The 24,985-nt window shown below is 37.9% G+C and overlaps 1 protein-coding gene across 3 annotated transcripts in view; it reads right to left on the reverse strand.

Annotated features, from left to right (window-relative positions):
* Positions 1-167: 167 nt before the first annotated feature.
* necab3 (N-terminal EF-hand calcium binding protein 3) overlaps positions 168-24,985 on the reverse strand; it is a 35,378-nt gene continuing 10,560 nt past the window's right edge. The window contains exons 3-13 of one of the 3 annotated variants that reach the window (XM_042401536.1): positions 20,231-20,339; positions 18,563-18,588; positions 17,402-17,499; positions 15,647-15,783; positions 12,533-12,654; positions 11,005-11,084; positions 8,571-8,624; positions 4,530-4,642; positions 3,951-4,028; positions 3,384-3,475; positions 168-1,341 (exon numbers count right to left, since the gene is read on the reverse strand). In XM_042401536.1, the coding sequence (XP_042257470.1) occupies positions 1,313-1,341; positions 3,384-3,475; positions 3,951-4,028; positions 4,530-4,642; positions 8,571-8,624; positions 11,005-11,084; positions 12,533-12,654; positions 15,647-15,783; positions 17,402-17,499; positions 18,563-18,588; positions 20,231-20,339 (938 nt within the window). In that variant the 3' untranslated portion in view covers positions 168-1,312. The other 2 variants (XM_042401521.1, XM_042401528.1) reach the window with 2 other exon arrangements.

The following is a 24,985-nucleotide window of genomic DNA, read 5'->3' on the forward strand; positions in this document are numbered from 1 at the left end:
ACCCTACAATTAAGTTCAGGCTTATACACAACCCTGGTATACACCAACGTGACAGTGTGTGAGATGTGGTGAGAAGAAAATGTGTAAGAAGTTGCATCAAGTGCATCATTAGAGCAAAATATAGCAACAGTTTGGGGACATTTTCATTTCTCAAAAAAACTAATTAGTAGCTTTAATGATTTTATTAAAGTTAATTACTTTTAAGTTTGTTTACAATTGGCGGTGCCCATTAATGAACCAAAACACATCAGAAATATGAATATATTTGAGTTCCATATGTACAGACAGAATAAACTCTACCATGATCAAAATAAATACATAATACATTAAATATATTTTTCCTCTTTATAACGTAGTGATACAATTAAATCCCTTCACAAAGTGTTAATTTCTTTATATACGTACATTTTCAGAGCTTTAGCTTTTACATTTTAGACAGAGAGTGTCTCAGAATGAAGACTGAGGAGATGTAACTAGTATGAATAACCACTAGTATATCTAGCAATAGATAGATGTCAGGGCAGGTGTAGCTTTTATAATAATAGCATTTTTGCATTCTGTGTACATAACATTAGTACAGCAAAATGAAAGAAAAACAGTACTACTAGTATCATACAGCATATACAGCCAGGATTAAAAGGAACTATTCCTGAAAGCTCTTGGCCACAGTCATCAGCATGCATGTTTAGGCAGCAGTCTTTGTCTCCTCTTCCTCCCTGCTTTTTCCTTCTATTTAAATATATTCAACAATAAACAACTCATCAAAAGCACAGAACACTACTGGCATGATAATTTCCATTCCAGTTGGGTTTGCTCTAGTAGCCTACACTACAGCGTCTTGCTGTTTTTGGTTGTTCTCCACTGGTATAATATCAGACAAACACTGCAAGAGAGAGGAGTCCATAGCATTAGTGAAAGAGACAGGGTTATGAGGGAAAACTTCAAAAAAACTGGCTTTTGCATTGCAGAGAATCAGTCATTTTCAAGTCTATTGATTGGCCATAGGGTGCAACTATCCCCTTTGATATTAGCGGCACAAATATGACAATTGAAGACAGAGGGACATTAAAAGATGCTTCTGGAGAGTGCTGGATGATGCCATAGTCTATGTCTCCTGTTGCTTTCAAACACATGGATGCCTTTTGAATTCTTCTTCTTGTGTATGTATGTGTGTGTGTGTGTGTGTGTGTGTGTGTGTGCATGTGTGTGTGTGTGTGAGTGTGTGTGAGTGCATGTGGGTGGGTTGATGCGCCAGTGTGTCTTTGTCCGTGTGACAGTGTAGGCAGTAGATGTGACATTCTGGATTCAGTTGTTAGTTGTTAGTCATAATCCACCAGGAAGCTGAGGAAACACACATACACAGAATGATAAGAGTTAGGTCGATTCACATCAACTGTGCAACTCCGGGCAATTTATGACCCCTGAGGGAATTGTCAGGGTAGCTTTAGAAATCATTAATGCACTTCACATTTTATGAAGCTCCTTTATTGTTTATCAGGTGAACATTCCTCTAACCAAATAAAACCAAAACCAAATAACTGATGTGTCAATAACGTGTCGTTTGAGAATGTGGCAATTCAAACTGCAAGAAAATCACAGCTTCATAGACACACTATATAAAGTCACCTGCTCATTGTTGTGCTGTCTTCAAATCATTCATAAGTAAAGCAGACATAATACAGACAGATAATCTGTCATCATTCTTAGAGTAGCAAATGTCGAAGCTGTGAACAGTTTCTTAGCGATAATTAAAGTTTAACAGAATAACTGTCTCCTTAAAATAGCTGGCTGCTGGTGCAGAAGAAGAAGAAGAACCTACTGGGAAAAAAAGTATAAAGACAGTGGCCAGTGACAGTCAGCAGCACAGACAATAATAGCCATAGATATATGAGCAACAGAAAGCTGTTTTATTTATTCTTGCGCTTGTTACGTGCACCTCATAAACTATCTTCCCTCTTCCTTCCAATCAGTGCATAGTGGCCTCACTTCCTCAGCAGCAAAATGCATCAGAGATTCAGAGCAAAGCAACCTACTAATGATGTCTGTCTCTCAGAAAAAAAAACAGGCAGTGTCTCAAAAAAAAACCAAACCCAAACAGACAAGTTGCTTTATAGAAAACAAATTAACAGCTTTACTGAAACAGAAAAAAAGATCAAGAGACGTCACAACACAGCAGGACCATCAGGAATGGTACACACACAGTACAATGTCTCATTACTGGTTGTTGACTGTTGACTAAAAGAAGAGTAGCCTATGTGAAAAAGGCTGAGGCATTTGGCCAACATAATAATAATTAGAGTTTGGCCACAATAATAGCTGTATCCAAATTCCATACTGCATACGGATACATGTAAGATTTGCAGGAGGAGAAGGACAAGAAAGCCTCTGCTTGTTCCAACTCGAGAGCATTCATCTAAATAAACAGCCTTTATTAGCTACTTTTTTTGTGTTGCATATATGTAGTGGTTTGTTGACAAGTTGACAACTACTGATATAAATAAACATTTTATTGCTCTATTTGAGAGTTGACTGTTGGGAGTACTCCAACAATGCAATGCATAAAGGAAATGGAGGAGCCAGTAAAAGATGTAAATAAATTGTGGATGGTGGTGAGTGGATATGGAATTAGGACACAGCATTTGCCAGCAGACTACACTGGATGATTAGTAAGTTACTGACAGTGGCGCCTGGGTGCAGATACAAACATTCAGCAGCTTGGCCAAAGACGACCACAATGACAGACTTAAGAAGCCAGCAGTCTCGAAGCCATGCGATGTGTGGTGAATGTGAGCAGGTCCCTGACAAGGATAATCCATAAACCATTTTACTTCCACTGTATAGCCAGGCTATATATCTAAAGATATTTCTCAAAAGCCTAAGAATTGCTGTTGACACGGAGGTGAAGCAATTCTCCGACCGGGTGGACCTGGTGTAATATGATCACAAACAGCTCTGAAAGGGGCAGAAAAATGAGCGATTTTTGAGGCAATGAGCAACTAAGCAGAAAGAAAAGCAAGAGCTGCTAGCGCCCTCTCAGCACCCATGAGTTCGGGTCTAATATGTCATCACAGTGTAAGAGCCTAACATGCCAAAATTTAACTCTTGATTTATATATATAAACACACCAATAACTAATCAACAACATCTTAATGAACACATGGAATTATACAAAACAAATCCTATGTATCTACTGTGTAATATAAGTTAATCTTATTTTCAGCAGGCAGTGTGTAAAATCCACACAATTGCATTGCGAGATTCAGTCAGATTCTATATGATTTTAAGACTAGGTTGCACATGCTGATTTTCTAGAATACAGTCACTCATGGTGGCTAATACATATTAATACATGTGCATGCTCTCACAGACACAGCTATACAAACCTGGGAGCAACATAGTAGATACCACTTCAGCATCCTCCAACATGTCAATGATGCAACGCTGGAAATCTTTACTGTTGTTGGACTGCAGGTAGCTACAGAGACAGACAATGACAGAGCAAAACAGAGAGAAAGAATACAGAAATGGGGGAGAAGACATCAGAGTTCAGCATCACCTTTGGAGATATCATTGATTCAGATAATTATTTGACAAGTTGGTTGTCAAAGTTGGGATGTTAAGTGTGAAAAGAGCAAATACTCTTCAAAAATCTTAATGTCATGCTTATTTTCGAAAATATTTTAAATCACATTCTAATCCAACACGTCTGTTCTGTATCACAGATTAATATATTCACTAATATGTGTATTGCATAGATACCATTTCAAGCTAGATCCTTGTGTGTGTGTGTGTTTGTGTGTGTGTGTGCGAACTGAGAGATGGGCCATCTGCTCATCTTCACTGGTGGGGAACATTTCCATCAAAAAGTTAAGACTGCCAAACAGTCTGCCAATATCTGACACACACACACACACACACACACATGCACATACGCAGAGCACCATACTGACCTCATCCAGGAGATGCGGTCTTGCCAGAACTCATAAATTATGTAACACGACTTTCTCGGGAGCTTCTGAACGGACACACTGACAGCGAGATAGAGAAGAAAAGTAGAGTGGGGCAAGGAGAGGATACAGAATGAAAGAGAGTTTGCACTCAGCAAGGATAAATTACATGAAAAAGTTTAAATCTTTTAAAGGAAAGAGAGATGTCACTTAAAACTAGCGAGCATAGCCTCTAGCAAGACAGCAGACAAAAGAAAATGAGCACTCATTTCCATAAAATAATGGCCTTTGTGACACCGCTATATTGTTATTACTGTAAAACTCTCATTTTTAATCAAGCTGCCCACAGTCACATAAAACTGCTATAATATACCAGGATGACTGATGAGAAAATGCTAATGGGGATTTTTCATTAACACATTTTTTGCATCATTATTGCTCAGTTTACTCAAGGATATCCGTTTACAATTCAAACCCTTGACTCAACCTTGCCTCAATATTAAAAATGTAGCCTCAGCAGCAGAGCCTGTCACTATATTTTGAAGATATATTGCTTTGCCTGGAAACAAACAAGACACCTACTGCAGGTTGTCAGAGTGAGCTGAGGTGGCATCGATGTAGCTTTTCAGAACTTTCCGGAAGTTATCCAGACCTTCTACGGTCACCGACATCTGCCTCTGAACCAGCAGGATGTTCTGTTGGCAACAAGAATAAGAGAGACATTAAACAACCGGCTGACCCGAAGAAAAACACGTTTCTGTGTGTGTGTGTGTGTGTGTGTGTGTGTGCGTGTGCAGAGGCATCAAGCACACATCACCCCCTGAGGTCCAGGCATGTGTGTGCATATTGTCAAGATGGATACTTTTGAAACGCTTGATGGGGAACTGATTGTACCTTCCTAAGGGTACACATCTCACCATCGCTAACAACAGATGAGATATAAATAAATAAATGTGATGTCTCTTTGTATTGCTTTCACTTAAGGCACTTTCTTAGTACACTCAATTTTATTTGTCAATGTAGGTGAAAGCTTGAGAGGAAACAGCTGCACAAGGCAAGATGGAGGCACTAATTATAAAGTAATTAGTGCCTCCATCCTCCTAGTAAGTAGACCTGTACTATAACAACTGTTGCCATGATACTTCATCAGCGTCTTTCTGAGTAGTTTGTCACTTTCTTCATATGATATATTGATTGCAGCCAGTGGTAGGCTTTTCCTTTTCAACTTGATGTGAACTGTGAGTGAGTCAGTGTTCTGCGTTATTTTTCACATTTGTTCCTTTTGTTCCCTGAGCACCCAGTTGACTGAGGTAGCACATTCTTTCTACTTAAAAATGTTACATAAGACTTGTGGCTTTCAGTCACCTGCTTGCCATATCAATCCACTGGCCTCCTGACAAAGGAAAAAAAAAAGACTTTAAAATAATATATGTTGTTTTTTTTTTCCTTTATCGATTGAAGCGCACGGCTACCGAGCAACATCCCTGCAACTGGCAGAGATTCAGCATCCTCCGCAGGGAAACTGGGCTTGAACTATGGTCCTCTGTCTGACGTGTGGTCTCCCAATGTACCGTCCTGCCCTCTATACTTTCTCCACAGTTCAAAACAGCAGTGAGTCACTACTGCAAAAAGTATAAAATTAATCTCATCTTATGGCCTCTTTTGTAAGAACTGTTTCCACAGACATATTCTGTATCTGCCTTAAAGGGTGAGTTCATCCAAATTACAACAACATATTTTGACCTTTACCTAAAAGTTTGTACCCATATACTGTATATAAAGGTATATCTGCTTTTATGTCCCATGTAGTTTATGGTTTGGGACATCAATCTCTGTTACTTTCCAGGAACGATTTCCCTGCTACTCTGGACGATCCACAGACCTCGCTGTGAACTTTCATACTACAGAATAAAATAGTATGTATGAAAACTGTTGACAGTGAGAGTTAACTTGATATGAGTTCAAATTAAAATGTTCAGTGTTCTGACAAACAATGTGGACGCCTCAGAACCTCAGCACATTGAACCAAAACAATAGTTCATATTTTATCACTTAATAGACTTAGGAGAAAATATGCAGCTGCAACGATTAGTTGATAAATTGTTTTTAGTCATTTTTTGTTCTTTGGTTCCAGCCTCTGAAATGAATAAAATACACAAATGAATATTTTCTGGTTTCATTAGTCTTCATGGATTGTAAACTGAACATCTTTGGATTGTTGACTGCTGACGGGGACAAATCAAGATGTAACCTCAGGCTTTGGGAAACAGTGATTGACATTTTTTGACATTTTACAGACCAATCGATTAATCAATTAATCAAGAAAATAAACAACAGATTAATTAATAGCGAAAATAATCATTAGTTGCAGCCCTAAGAGATTATATGTACTTGTTGTACAGTTTAAATATTGCTCTTTCTACCATTTTTCCCCTTTTCAACCAGCATGGCAAAGACTTTGACTTTACTATCACTGTTATAAATATTTTGTCATTGTCAATTTGTAATTGTCACCATAGTTACCCCGAACAATAGGTTGCACACGCACGTGTGTGGGTGTTTTTCACACATTTCTGCTTCTCAAGTGTACCATGACTGCAGTAATTGTTTTTGTTCACATGTGAACACATCCAATGAACTCAAACTGGACTCATTCACTCGTTCAGGCATTTCAGACCTGAACATAAACTGGCCCCTCTCTGCCCCTTTTTATCTTATTCATGTAATACTTATATTTTATTGAGTTTATTTTTATCTTTTACCCCTTGAGGCTTGCCATATATTGATTTTACAAAAGCAACAACATGCATGGCCAAAAACAGACATTAGAATTGCTGGTACAGGTGGTTGTGGCTCAGAGGTAAAGCGGGACGTCCACCAACTGGAAGATCAGTGGTTTGATCCCCGGCTCCTCCAATCTGCATGTTGAAGTTTCCTTAGGCAAGATAGAGAACCCAAAATTGCTCCCGAAGGCTGTGCCATCAGGGTGTGAATCCTGATGAGCAGGTTGGCACCTTGCATATGCATCCTCTGCCATCAGTGTAAGAATGTGTGTGTGAATGGGTGAATGTTGGCATGTACTGTAAAGCCCTTTGAATGATTGGAAGACTAGAAAGGCGCTATATAAATGCAGTCCATTTACCATTGTGGTATCATTTGGGTTGAGAAAAGAACAGATGTGCTACTTGACATTTACAATGAGGAAGGTGAACAAACTGGATTAGTAAAATTCCTTCTGGAGAGAATGACTGCTGAGTGCAGCTAAAAGAAATAATATCCTGTCAGCTTTTTTAACTCCACATAATGTTAACAGTAAGATCTCTGCAGAGTTGCCAGGTTTGTATGTTTTTTCTGCAAAAAGTGGGTCATTATGATAAAGATTGAAAACAAAGGGGAAACTCGCCTTGATTACCTGGCAACCAGCACGTGTGTGTTACGCATTGTTAACTAGCAGCAGACCAGCAGCAGCAGCAGCAGTTGTGGAGTTGGAGAGGTGGAAAATCTGAAACGGTTAGTATTTATAGTTTAAACGTTTTAAACCATCCCTCCCTTTTTCATGAGTGAATCAGGAGCAGAGTTATTGTGTCATTAAGACATGAACATTATTTAAAAAGGTAAATTTGCCACAGCTTGTCCAACTGATTTGCTTGTGAATGTCAGGCATCAATTCATTATGAAAATACTGTCAGCAGCAGCCTGAGCAGCACAGAGACACACAGACAGATGAGCTGCGGCCTCTCAGGTGAGCTCAGATGTCACAGAGACACACAGACAGATGTCAGATGTCTGAGTGAAAGATCTAGCATAAGTTCAGGAGTTGAATGAAAAATAATAAGTAGAAGTTTTTGAGATGATTTAAAGATATCAATCAACAAACTGAAAGGACAGAGCTGTAGACTATCAGGTGAAGATTGAAAACCTTACAGCAGGTATAGAGTAGAACATTACCCAAAGGTTATTAAACATTTATTTATTTTTGAAATGTTAGATTGAAATGTCTATGAAATGTTAGATTTATATCTCTCAGATTTATATCAATAAAATAAAATGTAAAAATCAGAGTAAAAATGAATATTACAAGTCTGGTTTCAGACAAGTCAGCAAATACATATTCAGTAAAGTAAACATTATGCGGATTCGGGCTCTTAATGTGTGTGCTCATGTGTGCATAACAAAGAGAAAAGAGAGAGAGAGAGCAAGTTCCCATACAGCTTTTTTGGCCGTCCGACAAAAAACGTCCAAACCAAAGTTAAAACCAAACCTACACCCTTTGTTCTGTGTTCATTTACCAAAAGAACAAAATGTGAAACCACCCTCAGCTGTTAGATTTTAGCTGTTTTAATTAGCAGTTACCCACTAAAGTGAGTCATTTCGATACTCCGTACTTGATTTGCACAGTGAGACACGAATATTGCAATCAATCTACAGTGTAGTCAGCCAAAGGGAAGGTTGGTCCATATATTTCTGCTGTGCAGCAGCCTCAGACACACAGGAGTGTCAACATTTCAGCATTGCAGTGCAAAGGTCTCGGGATAGAGTTTAATCTTGAGTGTTTGATTGCTGTGAAATGCTGTCACCAAGGAGAGTATTGAAGGTAATTTCCTGCTATCAGTGCTGACTTACAGACTTGTATGTGCTGGCCAGTGTGTCTTCTTTCAGTGGCTCCAACTTGGGACTCTAAAACAGGAAGGTAAAAAAATATGAGAAGAAGCTCTTGGATATGTTAAAACATCTGGTTGAGAAAGTTAGGTAATGTCAGGAGTATGAGCATAAACTACTGCAGTTTACCAATCTGTAAGGATGAAGGGCAAAATGATTGTGTGCGACTTGCTAATTTGCTTTTCCTCCTGTTGGCGAACAGCAATTTGTAAATATGAGGAACACATTTTATTAACATTTCATATTTTCTGATTTGATCAAAAAGCAATTAGAAGTTTATGTTTTTTAATATAACATTTTTAGTAACTAACAGAAGTTTCATTTTTAGATACATATTTCACTTAACTTCCATTGCATTGCATATGTTTCCAGGCCATGATAAAACATCAGCTACTTTTCAAACAAGTAGCCAACATCACCTCATTATACAGAACACTGATGACCTGAGCGCATTTGCACATGTGTGGTCCTGTTTGCAGGATGCAGGCAAAGATGTGGTAAATAAAATTATTCTGCAAAATAAATGGACTAAGTATGTGAATCATAGCTGTTCCTCTAATGTTGTAGTTATTTCTTCCTTGTTCTGTTATGTGATATCTGATGTTTTATGTGTTTGATTTCATGTTTTTTTAGAAACCACTGTGCTTTGACAAAATCACTAAGGGGCAATAAAAGTTACATGCATTCATTTGATAATGCCATTGTGTCTCATATGGCAAGAAATGTGAATGCAGACAAAAAGAATGATGTGATGAAGTGGGTCATAGCACACAGCAGAGTAAGCAGATTGAAATTGTACTTTGAATGAAAAACAAGCAGAAAGCATGTAATTCACAAGACACATCATTCATTTTATCAACCATATCCGTAGGATATATGTAGTCTATAAAAATATGATGTTATGAAATATGACGTACGGTAAATGTAATAACACAGAATGAGCTTTCTGTCTTAAAGGTTACGGTGTGTGTGTGTGTGTGTGTGTGTGTGTGTGTGTGTGTGTGTGTGTGTGTGTGTGTGTGTGTGTGTGAGAACATAACCTTTGAGGCAGAAAACTCATTTCTGTTGCATTTGAGAGCGCAAAGGGAGCGATATGGACAGGAGTTGTGTGTGATGACAGCGGCGGCGCTGAGGTGTGTGGATGGATATTGGACACAGAACATCCTGCATTATTATGAATTGCTCTGATATTGCACTCTGAGTCCCTCTGGGTTGACAAAAACCGAGGCGTGGAGAGAGAAAAATGCTTTGCGAAAGACTGAAAGAGGAGGAAGAATGAACATCAAAAGATGGGAATAACAGGAGTTAATCAAGAATAGAACAGACATAGAGAGAGAGAATGAGGTGGAGCAGAAGATGGGGCAGGAGAGCGTGAAAGAGGCTTCGGGACATGGAAGTGAGAATTGGTCCTAGGTTACAGAATGAGAGCGGAGAGGTAGAGAGGTGACTGTGCCTTGCATTTGACAGATACACACATCTGTAGAGCTCCTTTTAGAAAAACATTGTTTCTCACATGCTGTGCACCCTTCAGTAGTCTTTTTGATCATGACAAACATAAAAATGTGCTTTCTGTCAGCGTGAGGTTGAATACACTGTAGGTTTACAATATACTGTATAACATGATAGAAAGTTTATACAGTTTAGACGGAAGTGAGTGAAAATACACAATAGGTCTGTTCAAGCAGGCTGTCATATTTTCACATCACTGGTGAAAGCATTCAGGCACTAAGCTGACACCTTGTATAAGTGCAGCCAAGAAGGCAGGTTTACATATTTCTGTAGATTGCAGTCTGTGCTGTTTATGTAGCTATGTTTGTTTACTTCTCATTATTCTTAACACAGTAATATCACATCAGGTATTTCTATTTTGCACAGTTTCTGCATAAGTTAGTTTCTGCATAAGTAATTAAAGCTGAAAATGTTTTAAAAAGCGAGGTGGAAGACCTGTGACAGCACGACCGCATTTGCACACAGGCTTAGTTATTATTTTTATTAAATTAAGCCCATTATCTGCTCAGCATGCAATATTGATGACTACATGCTACATTTTCATATTCATGAGAAGGTTATGCCTTCATTTCATCTATATGTGATGACCTGGACCAGTGTGTCAAAATATTAAAGCTCTGTGTTCACATGTGCTTAACCTCTGAGATATAAACTGTTTCCATGAATAATACAAAAATAATAAACTTTATTTTATTTACTTTACTTTGTTTTAAAGAAAAAGAGGTTCGATCCCTAAAGATGAATCACATTAATCAAAAAAGTTAGTCTCACCTCATTAGATGAAATTTAAAGGAAGTCATTGAAGTGACAAGATGAATATCTACATGGAGGCTGTCCCAGAAATACACTGTAATCAGTTTCAAAATATTCACAAAGAACAATTTCATACCTGACACTCCAGTTTATCCAGCAGTTGCTGCAGCCTGTTGATTTGAGAGCACCAGTTCTCTCCATCCTCCACGCTCACACCTGGAAACAACACAATGCAAACTCATCAGAATGACCAGAAAACTTGAAATTTGTGGCCTATTTTCCATCCTACATACTAATCTTAACTGTTGTTTAGTGCAAGTAGTGTGTACATAATGTATATTTGATAAAACTGAGTGATGTTTTGAAGTTCAAACATATCTCAGTTTCCTGTCTGTGTTTAATCCTTTGATTAATGTCAAGAGATTTCATTCAGAGATTTTCAAACAGATGGTTTCCATCAGCTGACAAGGGAAAAAAAAGAAAAAAAACAAAACATAGAGGGCACTGCAGAAGCAGTTTTATGTTTGATGTGAAGATGCATCCTTGTGGAAATTGTTTAAAAATATCTTATGTATACAGTATATATACCCCTTTCCACTTAAAAAACATAAAAGTTGAAAAAATCTGAGAAAACAATCTTTGAAAAAATACAGAATTGTTAAACAATATAATAAATAATGAAAATCAGCTCGGATTCCTTATTGCATGTATAAAAAGACATCCAACTCTGACAGTGTTCAAAAGGAATGTTGTCTAGTGCTTTTCATTGTGGGCTCAATATCTGACATTCAGTCTATTGACGTTTGTGAAGAAGAAAATTAATGAGGCTCAACACAAAGTGATTGTCTCTAGAAAACATCAATATGATCTTTGTAGGTGAAAAGTACCCTCAGAGAAAGCTTACGCTTTAATTATGCACATCACTAATGACAGTGATGGGAATCATCTGTGTACACACTGCTGAACACAGTTCCCTTTGATGTCTGACAACAAGAGGAACATCTTGTTATTGTTATTCTTTGCTTGGAATGTAATCATGTGATCATAATGTAAGAAATGTTGAGTTATAGTATAGTATAAATTGACCAAGTAGATGGACTTTGACACAATGCTGCATGTGTTTAAAGGTCAAGGCTTGGGGCTGAAGGCCACAGATAAGATAAATAAAAAAAGATATATCGCCAGGCCCATGCAGCATCACAGGCACTCTAGTGAAATCTAGTGGAAAAATCATGTGTAAAATGTAAAAGGATCTGAACAAGATTTAAAAAATTAAATTAACTATTGAAAATTTCAAAACAAGAAATCTGTAGCAGACATTCTCTTTATGTGTGTGACTTACTGTGAACTATTTTGGATTTAACAACTGTTGAGAAATTTACAAAGTGTGTGTCAGACCAGAGGAGGGAATACAACAAGACAAATAAAATTCACTGCCCACTGTCCTATTCACTATAATGAAAGAGCATGTCAAACAGTGAAACAAGGTGGCTTTTGATGTGTTTTTAATAGTTTTTGGACAAAAATGGGTCTAAGGATTAATCTTTACAGAGTAGTAGTAAAAATACTTGTGGGTAAACTGATGAAGACTGTTGAAAATATATACCATTAAAGTAACACCAGTTTTATCCTTTAGTGGTTTGAATATGATATATTCGTCTTACCAGTGGTCAGGATGCCAAAGCAGGGATCTGATGGGGACATGCACAGGTTATTATGGACCCTGCGACCACACCGCCTGCCATTCTTCTGTACTGCTGTCAGCTCCGGTGCCTTTACCTCTCTCCTGCCATGACAGCGGTGGAAACCCAGGGAGACAAACATCAGAGAAAAAGACAGCAACTGTCAGAGGAGTGTGGAAAAAATAAAATAAAACAGATATTGAAGATATGGCAGACAGAGGTATAGTCACACGGGGAATAAGGAAGAGGATATGGAATGAATCTAAGGAGGAAAAGCGAGAAGATAAGAAGAAGAGGTGCGAGAGAAATACACACACAGAGAGAGAAAGAGAGATATGCAAGGAGAGACGCATTAATAATTGAATTAAATCAGAAACTGTCTGATGTATGAGAGGAAGAGAGAGAGCAGTCACTAGTGTAGAGACACAAGAACCAGATATAAACAGGAAGTGTCCAGAATAGAGGTGAAAACACTTAGTCAAGGGCTGGATACACACCAGTGCTTATTAACCCACAGGCTGGGTGTTAAGGAGGACCTACACTTGCACTTACACACTCAAATATTCACACACACACACACACACACACATACACACGAACAGACAGACACACGCAGCTCTGTAATAGATGGAAGTGTTTGCTGTATGTAAATGCAGAGTGTCAAGGACAGGACGTCAAACACTGAGAGTGTGACACTTGAGACACATGCCCACAGCATGTGTGTAAGTGTGTGTGTGTGTGTGTGCGTACTTTGATTTCACGTGTGTGTGTGTGTGTGTGCCTCTAAATGCCCGTGCACATTTGTTTATTCTTGTTAGTGTGTGTCTCTCTCTCCCTCCTTTTGTTGTATCTTTGCGTGTGCATGTTATTATATGTGTGTGTGTGTGCGAGTGTGTGTGTGTGTGCAGTGTCACGCTGACAGCGCAGAGGGAGTGCATTGCTAGGAGGTTCTCATGCTGAGAACAGCCTGGAGCCCAAAGGCCACTGCAACAGCCATAAATCTACTGCAGGGAAGCAAAGGAGAGAGAAATAAGCTGTTTGTTGCCAACTCAATATATCTCTAATTCTAACCCTCCCAACACTCACACATCCCCTCTTTCTCTATGCAAAATCTATATCTGCTTGAACAACATAAAAAGAGGCCAAAAAGCTCCTCATCATGTTCTTTATATATGTCCCCTCTCCCATTTTTCAATCTATATACTTCCTGTACCTTTCTGTCATTAATTTACTTGTATTCATTTATCTTCTCTTTCTCCATGACTCACTTGCTCTGTATTTCAATGTCACCCTTATCATCCCTTCTCTTTCTGCTTCCCCTTCTGCCTCCCTCGGTCCCCTCTCAATAATTCACCTTGGCTATAATCGCTCCATTATTTCCAATAATACCAGTGTGACACACAGTGTGTCAGAGCTCTGCTGACACACGCAGTGCAACAGACAACCCGGCTGCTACCAAATTAGGTAGCAACACAGAGCAGGATAAGTATCCTTGTTATTTAAAATCAACAATCACAATGAAAGAAATTTGTCACGATATTGACCTGTGATGAGATAGGTTTTTACTCATTAAATGCCATTGATGGATTTTTTTCTCTGAGTATCTTCTGCATTTATTATTATTTTTAAATAAGTGATGTGGGAGGCTGTGCTGAAATCTTTGATGAACTACAAAGTGTAAAGAAAAGTGTGAAGTACAAGTTTTGCATAGCAAATATTAGTGATCAATTAGTACCAGTACAGTTAGTACCAGTTCTCCCATTTCACACAATGACTCATACACCCAAATCTCAAATTGGTGACGGCAATTTTGATCTGTTTTTATTCTCTGTGCTCCATTTACATTTAATGAAAGTGTTAGGTTCCTCTACAGAAAACATTGAATTTAAAGCAGCTTGCCTATTAGTGAGGCAACTGTTTGAACTACTGTAAGAATGCAGCACATTCAAATCTTTGTGTTGAAAAGGCAAACCTTGAGAGGAAGCCTTCTGAGGAAGAACTGATTAGTTGAATTCTTTCACTGCTTAAACTAATGTCAACTTCACTGACAATATTTTCATTTTTAACAGCACTGTTGGATTCCTTTCCTGTAGCAGTTACTGTAATAACTAACTAGCAGAATATAGTGCGATACTGTATGTGTAGATTAGTATTTTGCTTTGCAGGTTGTTGTCTGGTGAAGCTATGGACAAATGTGCTCTAAAGCCATATAAAGTGGGCTGTGCAATTAATTGACAGTTCTCTCCATCAGTCCTCAGCATCACTCATTGGGTTTAATTGGTCTCTGCCTCCAATTTGTCTGGCACTGGGTTGTGTTTATTGCAAATTACAGACTATACTGCGTTGCACTGTGCAGTCTGTGTATATAGTGGCATTTCCTCTATGGTGCATTATTTTCATACCGTATAGAAATACGTCCTTATACCTAAATGGCAAAATAAAAAATGTCATTGTGTAGCTTACACGCTCAATCAAACCTTCAGTGTGCTTTACTGCTGAGGACGTCTTGATACACTGTAGCCAGAAAATAAGTATAATAACTTGCAAAGAAAGCAGGAGAACTTTAAAATAACAACCATACAGTGTAGACTTCATTCTATGAACTGTCATTTGGCAATAGAGTAATGCTTTTTGTCAGAGCTTAAAGGGAAAAGCATGATATCAACATTATATGTATCACTTCCGGGACAAATAGGAAGTTTGTCGGCGCATTTAAAAACAACCCATATGAACTTTTTCTGATCTGCTGCCCATGTGGTTAAAGTTAAGTTTGGGTGACCAAACTGCTTGGTTAAGATGGATTTGTGATGGTTGATGAGGTGTGTTTAAGTTGAGACGACTAAAACACTTGGTTCATTTATAGGGATACTGTGGTCATGGTTAAGGTTATGGAAACATTGACATTACAGTTAAAAGCAACCACATTTGACTATTGACAAGAGAGATAGTTTTTGCTGCACAATAAGAAAATTACACTAACGCAGGTCCTTTTTGTCCTGATACATGATTGTAACACATCCGATTTCTGAGTACTTTCCATGCCCATAGAACAGTATAAATAGTGTATTGAAGTGAAGTGCTACTGCTAGTACTAACGGGGCAGGGCTGCTCTGCTCCTCCACAGCCTCCATGGCACACTGCAGCGACCTCTGCAGAGACAGCAGCTGACTGGACGTCTCTCGCAGCATGAACCTGGTGACAAACTGGCCCAACACACTGGAACCCTGGTACTCCTGAGAGAAAGATAGAGTAGCAGACAGACGCAGAGATTATGGACGATAATGCCTAAACAGAAGCAACTAGAAAGTTAAAGCATCTCAGAGACAGGACAAAACAACTACATATACAAGTATGATAGATGCAATTAAATAGGCTAATTCATTCTCTCAACGCATACATTATTCAGTACTGCATATCCAAATTCCAAGATGGAAGAACTTTAATAGGAGACATAATTGCTACTCGAGTCCCCAAACACGAATTTGATTAAGCATTCTCAAAGGAGTCTTGTTAACGCAATGTGCTACTAAAGTAACAGTGCAGTAGCTCTTTGTCAAGACTTATGATGACAACTATCCTCTACTGAAAATGCATCATGGGATTAGCAGTCCAGAGCACAGTATGACAGACCAAGGCTGCTAACTAGCAATTGCGCAATCCTCTATGGGCATCCCCACTCTGACAGCTTTAAAGAAGAATCAGAACAGAGGAGCAAGGTGATCTAATTAAGACAGGATGCATAATTATTCAGCACACATCTCCTCTCTTCTTCCCTGTGCAACAAGCATTGTTTTTTTCTCTTCAATTATAATTCAAATCTCTGATTCAAGGTTGTTACCTCCAACAGTCCTGAGGCAATTTTAAAATGTCTTGTCTGCTTGAATCAAATAAAGTGTTGACAGGGAAACAAAAAGTTAGCTTGTGCAAAATGGGTGCACATTAATCTTTGAAGCTTTTGTTAAATCTACTGGAACATTTGGAATAGTAAGTGACTAGTTTCCTGCAGTAGTGACATGATTCATATTCATAGACTGTCAGACTACAGAGCAGATATGTCTCTCCAAAATTGAGCTACATTGGCAAAAATCAAAGACAGACAGACTTTATCCTTCTAAGTGAAGATAAGAATCTTAAAGGAATAGTTTGATATTTTGGCAAATAAAATTATTTGTTTTCTTGCTGAGCGTTAGATGAGAAGGTTGTTATCACTCTATCTGTGGTCTGTGTGGTAACAAGCCTCAGCCTCTTAGTTTAGCTTAACACAAAGACTGGAAACAGGGGGAGACAGCTAGCCTGGCTGTGTCCACAAGTAACAAAACCTAGCTACCAGCACCTCTAAAGCTCACTAATTAACATATTGTTTGTTTACATACATATGAGATATAAACGTGTTAATTAGTGAGCTTTAGAGATGCTTTGGACAGAGCGAGGCGAGCTGTTTCCCCCTGTTCTGTTTAGCTGTTGGTAGTAGCTTGACAACAAAGCAAAGAAAGCATTTTCCCAAACTATTCCTTTAAAATCAAGCATAATATAATGGTAAGTAATGGAAAAGTGTGTGGCTGAAGTGTTTTGTGTTAACTCATCAGTTTTGAGTGCAGCATTGGCTCCATCTTTGCAGTGTTTCCTTGCATTGGCATGAATCAGCATTAAACAAAGCAGAAACCCCTGACGTTTGTGTGTGTGTGTGTGTGTGTGTGTGTGTGTGTTGCACACCTACTTGTTTTCACTCCATGTGAGTTTTAATACTGTAGAAGATTGAATTGAGGCAAAATTCACACAAAACTAAATGGCTTACGACTTAATGTGAGAGCCAAAAATAGAGGTTGTTATGTATCCTCAATGAAATTTTACCTCTTTAGTTTTATCCATCGCCTTTAAGATGGCAATATTCAGGCTCTCCAGAGCTGAAAGAACACTGAGATATTCCCCCAGGTGCTGAGAAAAATAATCTACAGGAGATAAGAAACAAGCTGTCAGTGTCATTGCAATGTCAAAACAATCAAATGTTTTCTTTGAGGCTTCAAACGCTGAGAAAAATGTTTCTATGTTGCTATGACAGATTCCAATTAAATGAAAACATGACTGTGGCGGTGAGAATATCTTGGAAATGAGTAAAAATATCCATGTTTAGTTTAAACATTATTATCAGAGTTGGAGATATGTGATGTACACATGCCTATATGTCAATAACACTCACTGTATGATATTGATACAGTGGTGTTTTAAACATCACTTTAATAACCAAAATGTTATTAACAGATTCACACTTGTGTACAGTTGATGAGAGAAGCGGTGTTTAATTTGACACCAGATATATTGAAAAGATATCCAGGAACTCCCACAGATGCTCATATTTACACCGTAAATGATGGAGTTCACATGAACTGAGAAAGTTATATATTTAACTTTTTAATGAGTTGAAGTAAAAGGCTGCATGGGGAAAGTTCTTCAGTTCCATTTGTAAAATCGCATCAGTAAAGCACAGAAGGACTTAAGTCTTAACTAACTCTTATTTCATAATTAAAAACTTAATTACTATAACCGAAGAGTGCACACGATATAACACACAGGTGCGTAACAACTTGATCCGGGGTTAATGGACCCGCAGTACCTTTTACACTCCTCTTGCTTCAATTCAATTAAGTTCTACAATTGATTTTTACACCAACATCACTCTGAAACTCCTTAAAATAGCAACACAATGACTGATACACGGTCAGTGAACTAAATCTGAGATAAAAGGAACATTCTGTCATGGAAAATAGTCAACTTCTCTTGACGTCAGATGGAAGAGATGCCATTCCCATTCAATAAATAATGCAGGCGTTTTATTCTGGGTACTACTGGTATTTACAGGTCTCTGCCCTATTTCCTCACTTTATCCAGGCCATCTGGCACACACACACGCACATATGCAGGCACACACAAACATATTTTAAGATGATAAAAAAAGTTGTACAGAAATTGATGTACTGTGACACATTAAATCAGACAAAGCACTCTCCCACCAACCTGATAGCTTGTCAGTGTCCAGATTGCTGCAGGGCAGAGCATAAAACAGAGTTTAATTAGAGAAATTAAAAATTGTGCCGCTCTTCATTCCTGCTAGAGAGATTGTGGGGCACTGAAGTGTGTGAATATTATTACAGTATTAGCCCAAGGAATACACACAAGACACCGGTGTTACTGTAAGACCAAACAAATCTTGTAAAACTTGTGTTAGTACAGTGTAAAATTACTGTTCTGCACTTGCCAGTCAACATCAGGGAATATAGTTTAGCCTTCTGGTTAGAAAAACACTCAAATCAATACTTCTTTGTTTACCAGTCATGACAGAAATTATTAGTTTGCAGGCAATTTTTTTCTCAGTATCACAGTTTGATAAAAGCTGTAGTGCTGCTTTATGTAAAGTTCCCCTGTTGCTTTAATGGCATTTTACAGGTCATTTTCGCTGTCAGATGCAGACCATAAGTGAAGCTGGTTAATGGCTTGTGTTAATGAAAAGCTCAAACAGCGTCTACAGGCCAAACAATCCATGTTTTTTTTTCAGTCACACAACTCACATTAGTCCACACATCTCTGCTGTAGGCGACTATCACAATGACCAAAGAGATTTTTTTCTTTATTTTCAATTGAAAGGAAGTATACTCTGTGCTCTGTTACTTTAAGCCTCATTATCAAAGCCTGTGCAGGTTTTGGAAATGCTTCTGTTCCAGACTTGATATTATATGGTTAACAGTGCTGTTATCCCCAACGAGAAAGGCCTTTAATTAGATATTAGAGCTTGGTTCATGCCGAGTGCCTCAAAGCTCAGTGCTTGGTTAGAGAGGGTCTGAGGGCTGGTGTGTCACATCAGTGACAGTACCGGCCTAACAGCATGTCCAGGATCAATTTATCAAACAGTGATGAAGGAACTGGCAACACACCAAAAAATATGTGAAGTCCAAACACCACACTCAATCTAATTGGTTAGGGACGAAAACAAAACCTTTTTAATAGCTTGTGAAACTACATATTACTGATCAAATTCAGTATTTCACCAGAGCTGATACATATGGTTCGACAGCTAAGCTAGAAAGCTTTGCTTAGCCTTCAATTGTTGGTACAAAGTAAAAAGTGTATATATTAGGGAGGGAAAGGTTGCAAATTGCCTCATGAATATAAATATCTAATCTGCCAAAGACAATAAAGGCAACTGGCTTTAGGAAAAGAATGAAACATAAAACCATTTCATATACCACAACAAGGCAGAAATGTTTTTTTTTCTTCTGTGGCTGCAGAGAGTTAAATATTCTCTGCAGACCAGTGATTTCAGCAGCAACCCCGAGGCTGATTTCTTTCTGATTGCAGTTTCAGCAGAGTAGGTTTTGAAGTGGCTGGTGTCCAAGGGAAGGGGGTAAACATTAATTCGGCCTGCTTGAGTTCGGATGCCGGGCTTATTTTTACTGAAGACCTCCCTCCAGCTGTGAGGCATTTAGCCTGTAACTGATGACTTGAAAGGAACACATTAACTGTGCCTTTAAGCTCCAAACACTTGCTGTTTAGTCTTTCTTCTGCTTCTTTTCTTAAAAATAAATGTCATAACTCGAGCACTGTTGCAATTTAATATAGCACATGAAAACTAAACATGAGTAGTTTTTCATTGTGATGGTTCAACCAAAAAGAGTAAAAAAAACTCACTTATTCTGTCGACCATCTATGGAGTAGAAAAGCTCTTGTAACTCCTCAGTAGTCAGGATACCATCCGCAAAGTAAGTGTTGAATTCTTCAAACGACAGCTTACCATCATCTAAAACAGAGTAAATACGTTACAAAAGAGAAAACAACTGCATCATTACAACATATAGTGCGCTGGCTCTTATGAAATCATAAGGATTATTCAATAAAAACATTCTCATGAGGACCATTTTCAGAGAATTCTTTTGTATCAGATCAAGATTAAAGATTAACAAATAAACTAGGATAAATATATAAAGAAACTGTTACTGTTTTAGTGTAATTTTGTCTGAATTGAGAGTATCTAACGTGTTATATATTCCTCTTTCTTCACTCAGAAAACCACAGATACATATACAAAGGTACCATTTGGTCTTGTATGTGCTTCATACTGAGCTAACAACATTTTGGGGTGAAATATGTGTATCTACAATAAATACTCTTTATTCTGTCATTTTAGATAAGTTAGACTGATCTAAAATGACTGTGCTGCATTAATTAAGATAACGTATATAATTGATAGCATCTTATAAAAAGCATCTTGCATGTCAACTATTAATACTCTAGAAACTTCATTATATATAATTTCAAGCTACTGTAAGATTAGTTTTCTTTTGTCCGCACCCCTTTTTCTATTTCAGGTGTGTAACAATCTGATGAGCACCATGTCAGTGGAAATGAGTTCTTTGGTACCTTACTACTCTGTTCTTCCTTCCACTCTACTGTTGTTCTAGTGTTGTTGTTTTTGTTTTTTTTACTATCAATTCATCTGTCAATAACTGTTCAGTCATTTTGTCCATAAAATAGTATTAAAGTGTCCATCACAATTTCCCAGAGTCCAACTTGACATCTTCATCTTCATGTTTGTTTTGTCCGACCAACAGTCCAAAAACCCAATATAGTCGATTAAAATATAAAACAGCAGCAAATCCTCACATTTGACAAACTGGAACCTGAAAATATTTTTATTAACTCATTGTTGATTCATTTTCTTGCAACTTATTGATCAATCACACTCATTTCTATCACAGTTCTGATTGGTAACTTACACTCAAAAACACAAAAGTCATGTTAATATATAGAAATTATTTGCTGCAAATACTGAAGAAATATTCCACAAAATATAAGAAAAAGAAACTACAGATTGTCAGCAGTTGGGAATTATTTCGTGCTCAGACTAGTTAACTGTGAGCACAGCCTGTTGTGACAGACAATATACAGAAAAATCAATAGCAGAAGATAAATAGCTTGGTTGTCATCTGTGAGGAAGCATTCCATCCTGAGCCTACCATCAGTCTGTCTACTGGCACAGATCACACCAATCAGTCAGCAGTTAGCCTGCCAGAGAGAATCTGCTAGATGTTTTAATCCTAATAAAGAAGCCTACACCAATAGATAGATTGGAATCTATGGAGAACATTTCAGAGACACGACAGACACTCAAGCAATCAGAAGTATACTGGAGGGAGTTGGTTACTCAGTCGGGCAATGTGAGTGAATGACAGAGCAGAGCAATCAGAGTGATAAAATGGAGCCAAAATGGGCATAAAGACAAATGAGTGTTACTGTGAAGTATTAGATGAATCAGACAAACAGACTGGTATTGTCATAGAGGGTCAGACTGCTACTGAGACAAACAAAAGCTATCCAGCCATGTCATTACAGCACCCATAAGGGAACTATCATCCCTCATTTTTATTTGGCTTTAGTTTTAAACCTTCTGAGGGCAGGATGACTGCTGGCTTTGCAGGCCATTGAGTAATCTGCCCAAATAATGACCCCGTCTACACAAAAGACAAGGTAAAATGACAGCAATTTAATATGCCATAGAGTTCCAGTTGGCTGACTCAGCAAAGCTGAAAACTCAAGGGCAAGCTTGAAGACCATCTGTTCAGCTGGAGCCTCTTTGACAATGCCTGTCATTACCTCTGACCAGAATGTTTAATATGCTGGCTGGGACAGTGTATGGCTCACTTTCCCTCTTTTTCAGAATGTCTGCGTATCTGTGTTTTCCTCCCCAACTCAAAAATCTAAATGATAACAAGACTTTCAACATCTTTTGTGATTTAAGGAAAAAAGAGTTTCCAGCTCCAGGATGTGCCTCTGCTTATCTATCAGAGATAAAGTAAAACATGAAAAGAATTGCATCATTACAGACATTAAAAATGGAAAAAGACATTTCTAAAGGAAACTAATCTGTGTTATCTACACCTCAGGGCAGACCAATCAGTGTCTGTGAACTTGCATCACTTTTTACCACATAAACTTATAATGTCACTGGGATTAGAAATTCTACTCCAGCATTGCTAACAGGTATGCAATATAAAATTCTTTGGTATGAACATGGTTAATGCATCATTGATGTCCTGTTGAACAGTGTGCAATTTTATATTTTAGTTGAGTTTAGTTTTTTGAGTCTTAGCTTACAGAATATATTTGTGCATGTGGGAGCTTTTTGATCCCCTTACACATACTTTATGAAATTGTGCTTATATATTTTGATGCCATCTGTAGTAAGTTTGTGGATGAGATCATCCCCTGCAAACACACATGTCTATGTCTTCTCTCACAGTGCTGTATTTGGAAAGCTTCCTATGTTTGTGGGTGCCAAATTACACAGACAGCAGATATGCTCCGAAGTGACACTCATGATACTCTTTGATGGACTAATGATCATTACTGGTGGTTTCCTCTATCCACTTTGACAGTTCCGGGTTAAATGTCTTCTTCATGCAAGATTTTGTTGCATGTAAGAAGGCTAATATGTAGAATTGTTGTTGTGCGCCTATATGCAGATTGTGTTTTCAATGACTTTTCAGTGACTAAGGCTACACGACAGGTTTTAATTCCCACTTCTGAATTTTGCAATTTGCATCTACTTTTAAATATGAGCCATAACTAATTACTGTCTACAAAATAACATGCTTGTGCACATGAATAAATGGAAACCCAGTCTCTAAGAGGAGCCCAGATGGCATCTGAAATGGGTACAAACAAGACAAATATAAAAACTGAACTTGGGGTAAGGACTTAGCACATTAGAACATATTTGACTCCTATCAGATTTATGTTTCCACATAAGAATGTGGCCTGAATCATCTTTGGAAATATCAAATTGCATGCATCCTGCTTTCAATCTCTCTGAGGCCCTCAACTGATGCTGCCAGATGGCATGAAAAGATGGCATTATAAGCATCAGGAAAATGAAGATCCTCAGTCTGGTGGGGGATTAGGTGTTCGAGAGCTAATGACTCGTACCTGTTGGTCCTTTCATTTCATGCATCCTCACATTTATCATATGCATCTCTTCCTATGACTTAAGGGATATGGGGGTGAGACGGGAGGATGGAGGAATTGACGCAACACTTATTTGTCAAATGGGACACCCTTGTTCAGTCAAGCATCATTCTGAAGTGATGTTTATCATTAATGATGTGTTACACATGCAGTATTCTACGGTTCTGCACTGTTTTGTTTTTTTCTTAAAGCAGAGTTTCGCAAGATTGGCATCAGGACCTAACATGAGCTCACTTAATATGCAGAAAGGATTAAGAGAGATTTATAAAATGAATATACTGATGTAACTTTTTGCCGGGGTCATGAACATTGTGGTACCTGCTGACCCAAACCTGCTATGGGTCATATTCTATGACAGTTCATAAACTCTTTTGATGTGGTATACTGTAGTAATTGAAACTGTTTGTTTCTAAAATTTATCACTCCATTTATAATCTTGTTAATGTCCTCCCAATGGAAATCAAACTGTTTGACTAGCAGTATCCCATAAATCCACACATGCACAACATCCACCATTAAGTCTGTATTTTTCACGCACTGAAATGTTAATAAAGCATTAAGTCTTCTAGCCGTTGATCGGTGTTTCATGAAAAATTGTATGCATTAAAATGTCATTGATTTTCAGTGGCTCTACATAAACAGCTGCAGCATCCAGTTACTAAACAGATTCTCAACCCAAATGCCAGCTGATGCCTTCGAATTAATAAATCATTCACGCATGGCCAAATCACATATACACACAAGGGTAAAAGACTCATAACATACACATTTAGGCCCACATTATGAACATGACTAAGGATTGCTTCTGTCGTGTTTGCAATTTTGTGAAGGTGATGTGATTTTACAGCACCCACTCCTGGAATATTCATAGAGAGAAAACAATAACATTCCAGATGAATAACTTAATTATTGTCTGAGAATGAATCATATGTACTCTGCATACGCAAATGTTCACCTGGTTTGAAAGGAAACAGGAGCTCTTTGAACAAAACCAGTTCCTTTGTACAGTATTTCTTGTTTACTTTAAATAAAATGTTCCTATAATTTATTGGTTTTTTTTCATGTTATATGATGGTACAAACTAGAATATTTCTATCCAAAAAGCTACAAGGCATGTGAAACAAAGGTGGCACGACTTCAAGGAAAAAGCGTGCATTTTAAGTCTACATGTCTTGTCATTTCTATTATCAAGAAAAAAAAAAAACTCATCACACCTTAGTGATGGGGTACAATTGTACAGAAGATGAGCCCAACGTCAAACACAACCATTTATCATTCAAGCAATTTGTCAGTACAGCTATTTCATTTGAGAACAATAAACCTGCAGCATGTTGAACACAGATGTGGCAGAAAGTATTCACAGCACACCTGATGAAAAAGACTCTGGCTAACTGTGTGATATCCTCCTTTAAATAGTTAAAA

This window comes from Thunnus maccoyii, chromosome 3 (genome assembly GCF_910596095.1).
Source record: "Thunnus maccoyii chromosome 3, fThuMac1.1, whole genome shotgun sequence".
NCBI classification, from domain to species: Eukaryota; Metazoa; Chordata; class Actinopteri; order Scombriformes; family Scombridae; genus Thunnus; species Thunnus maccoyii.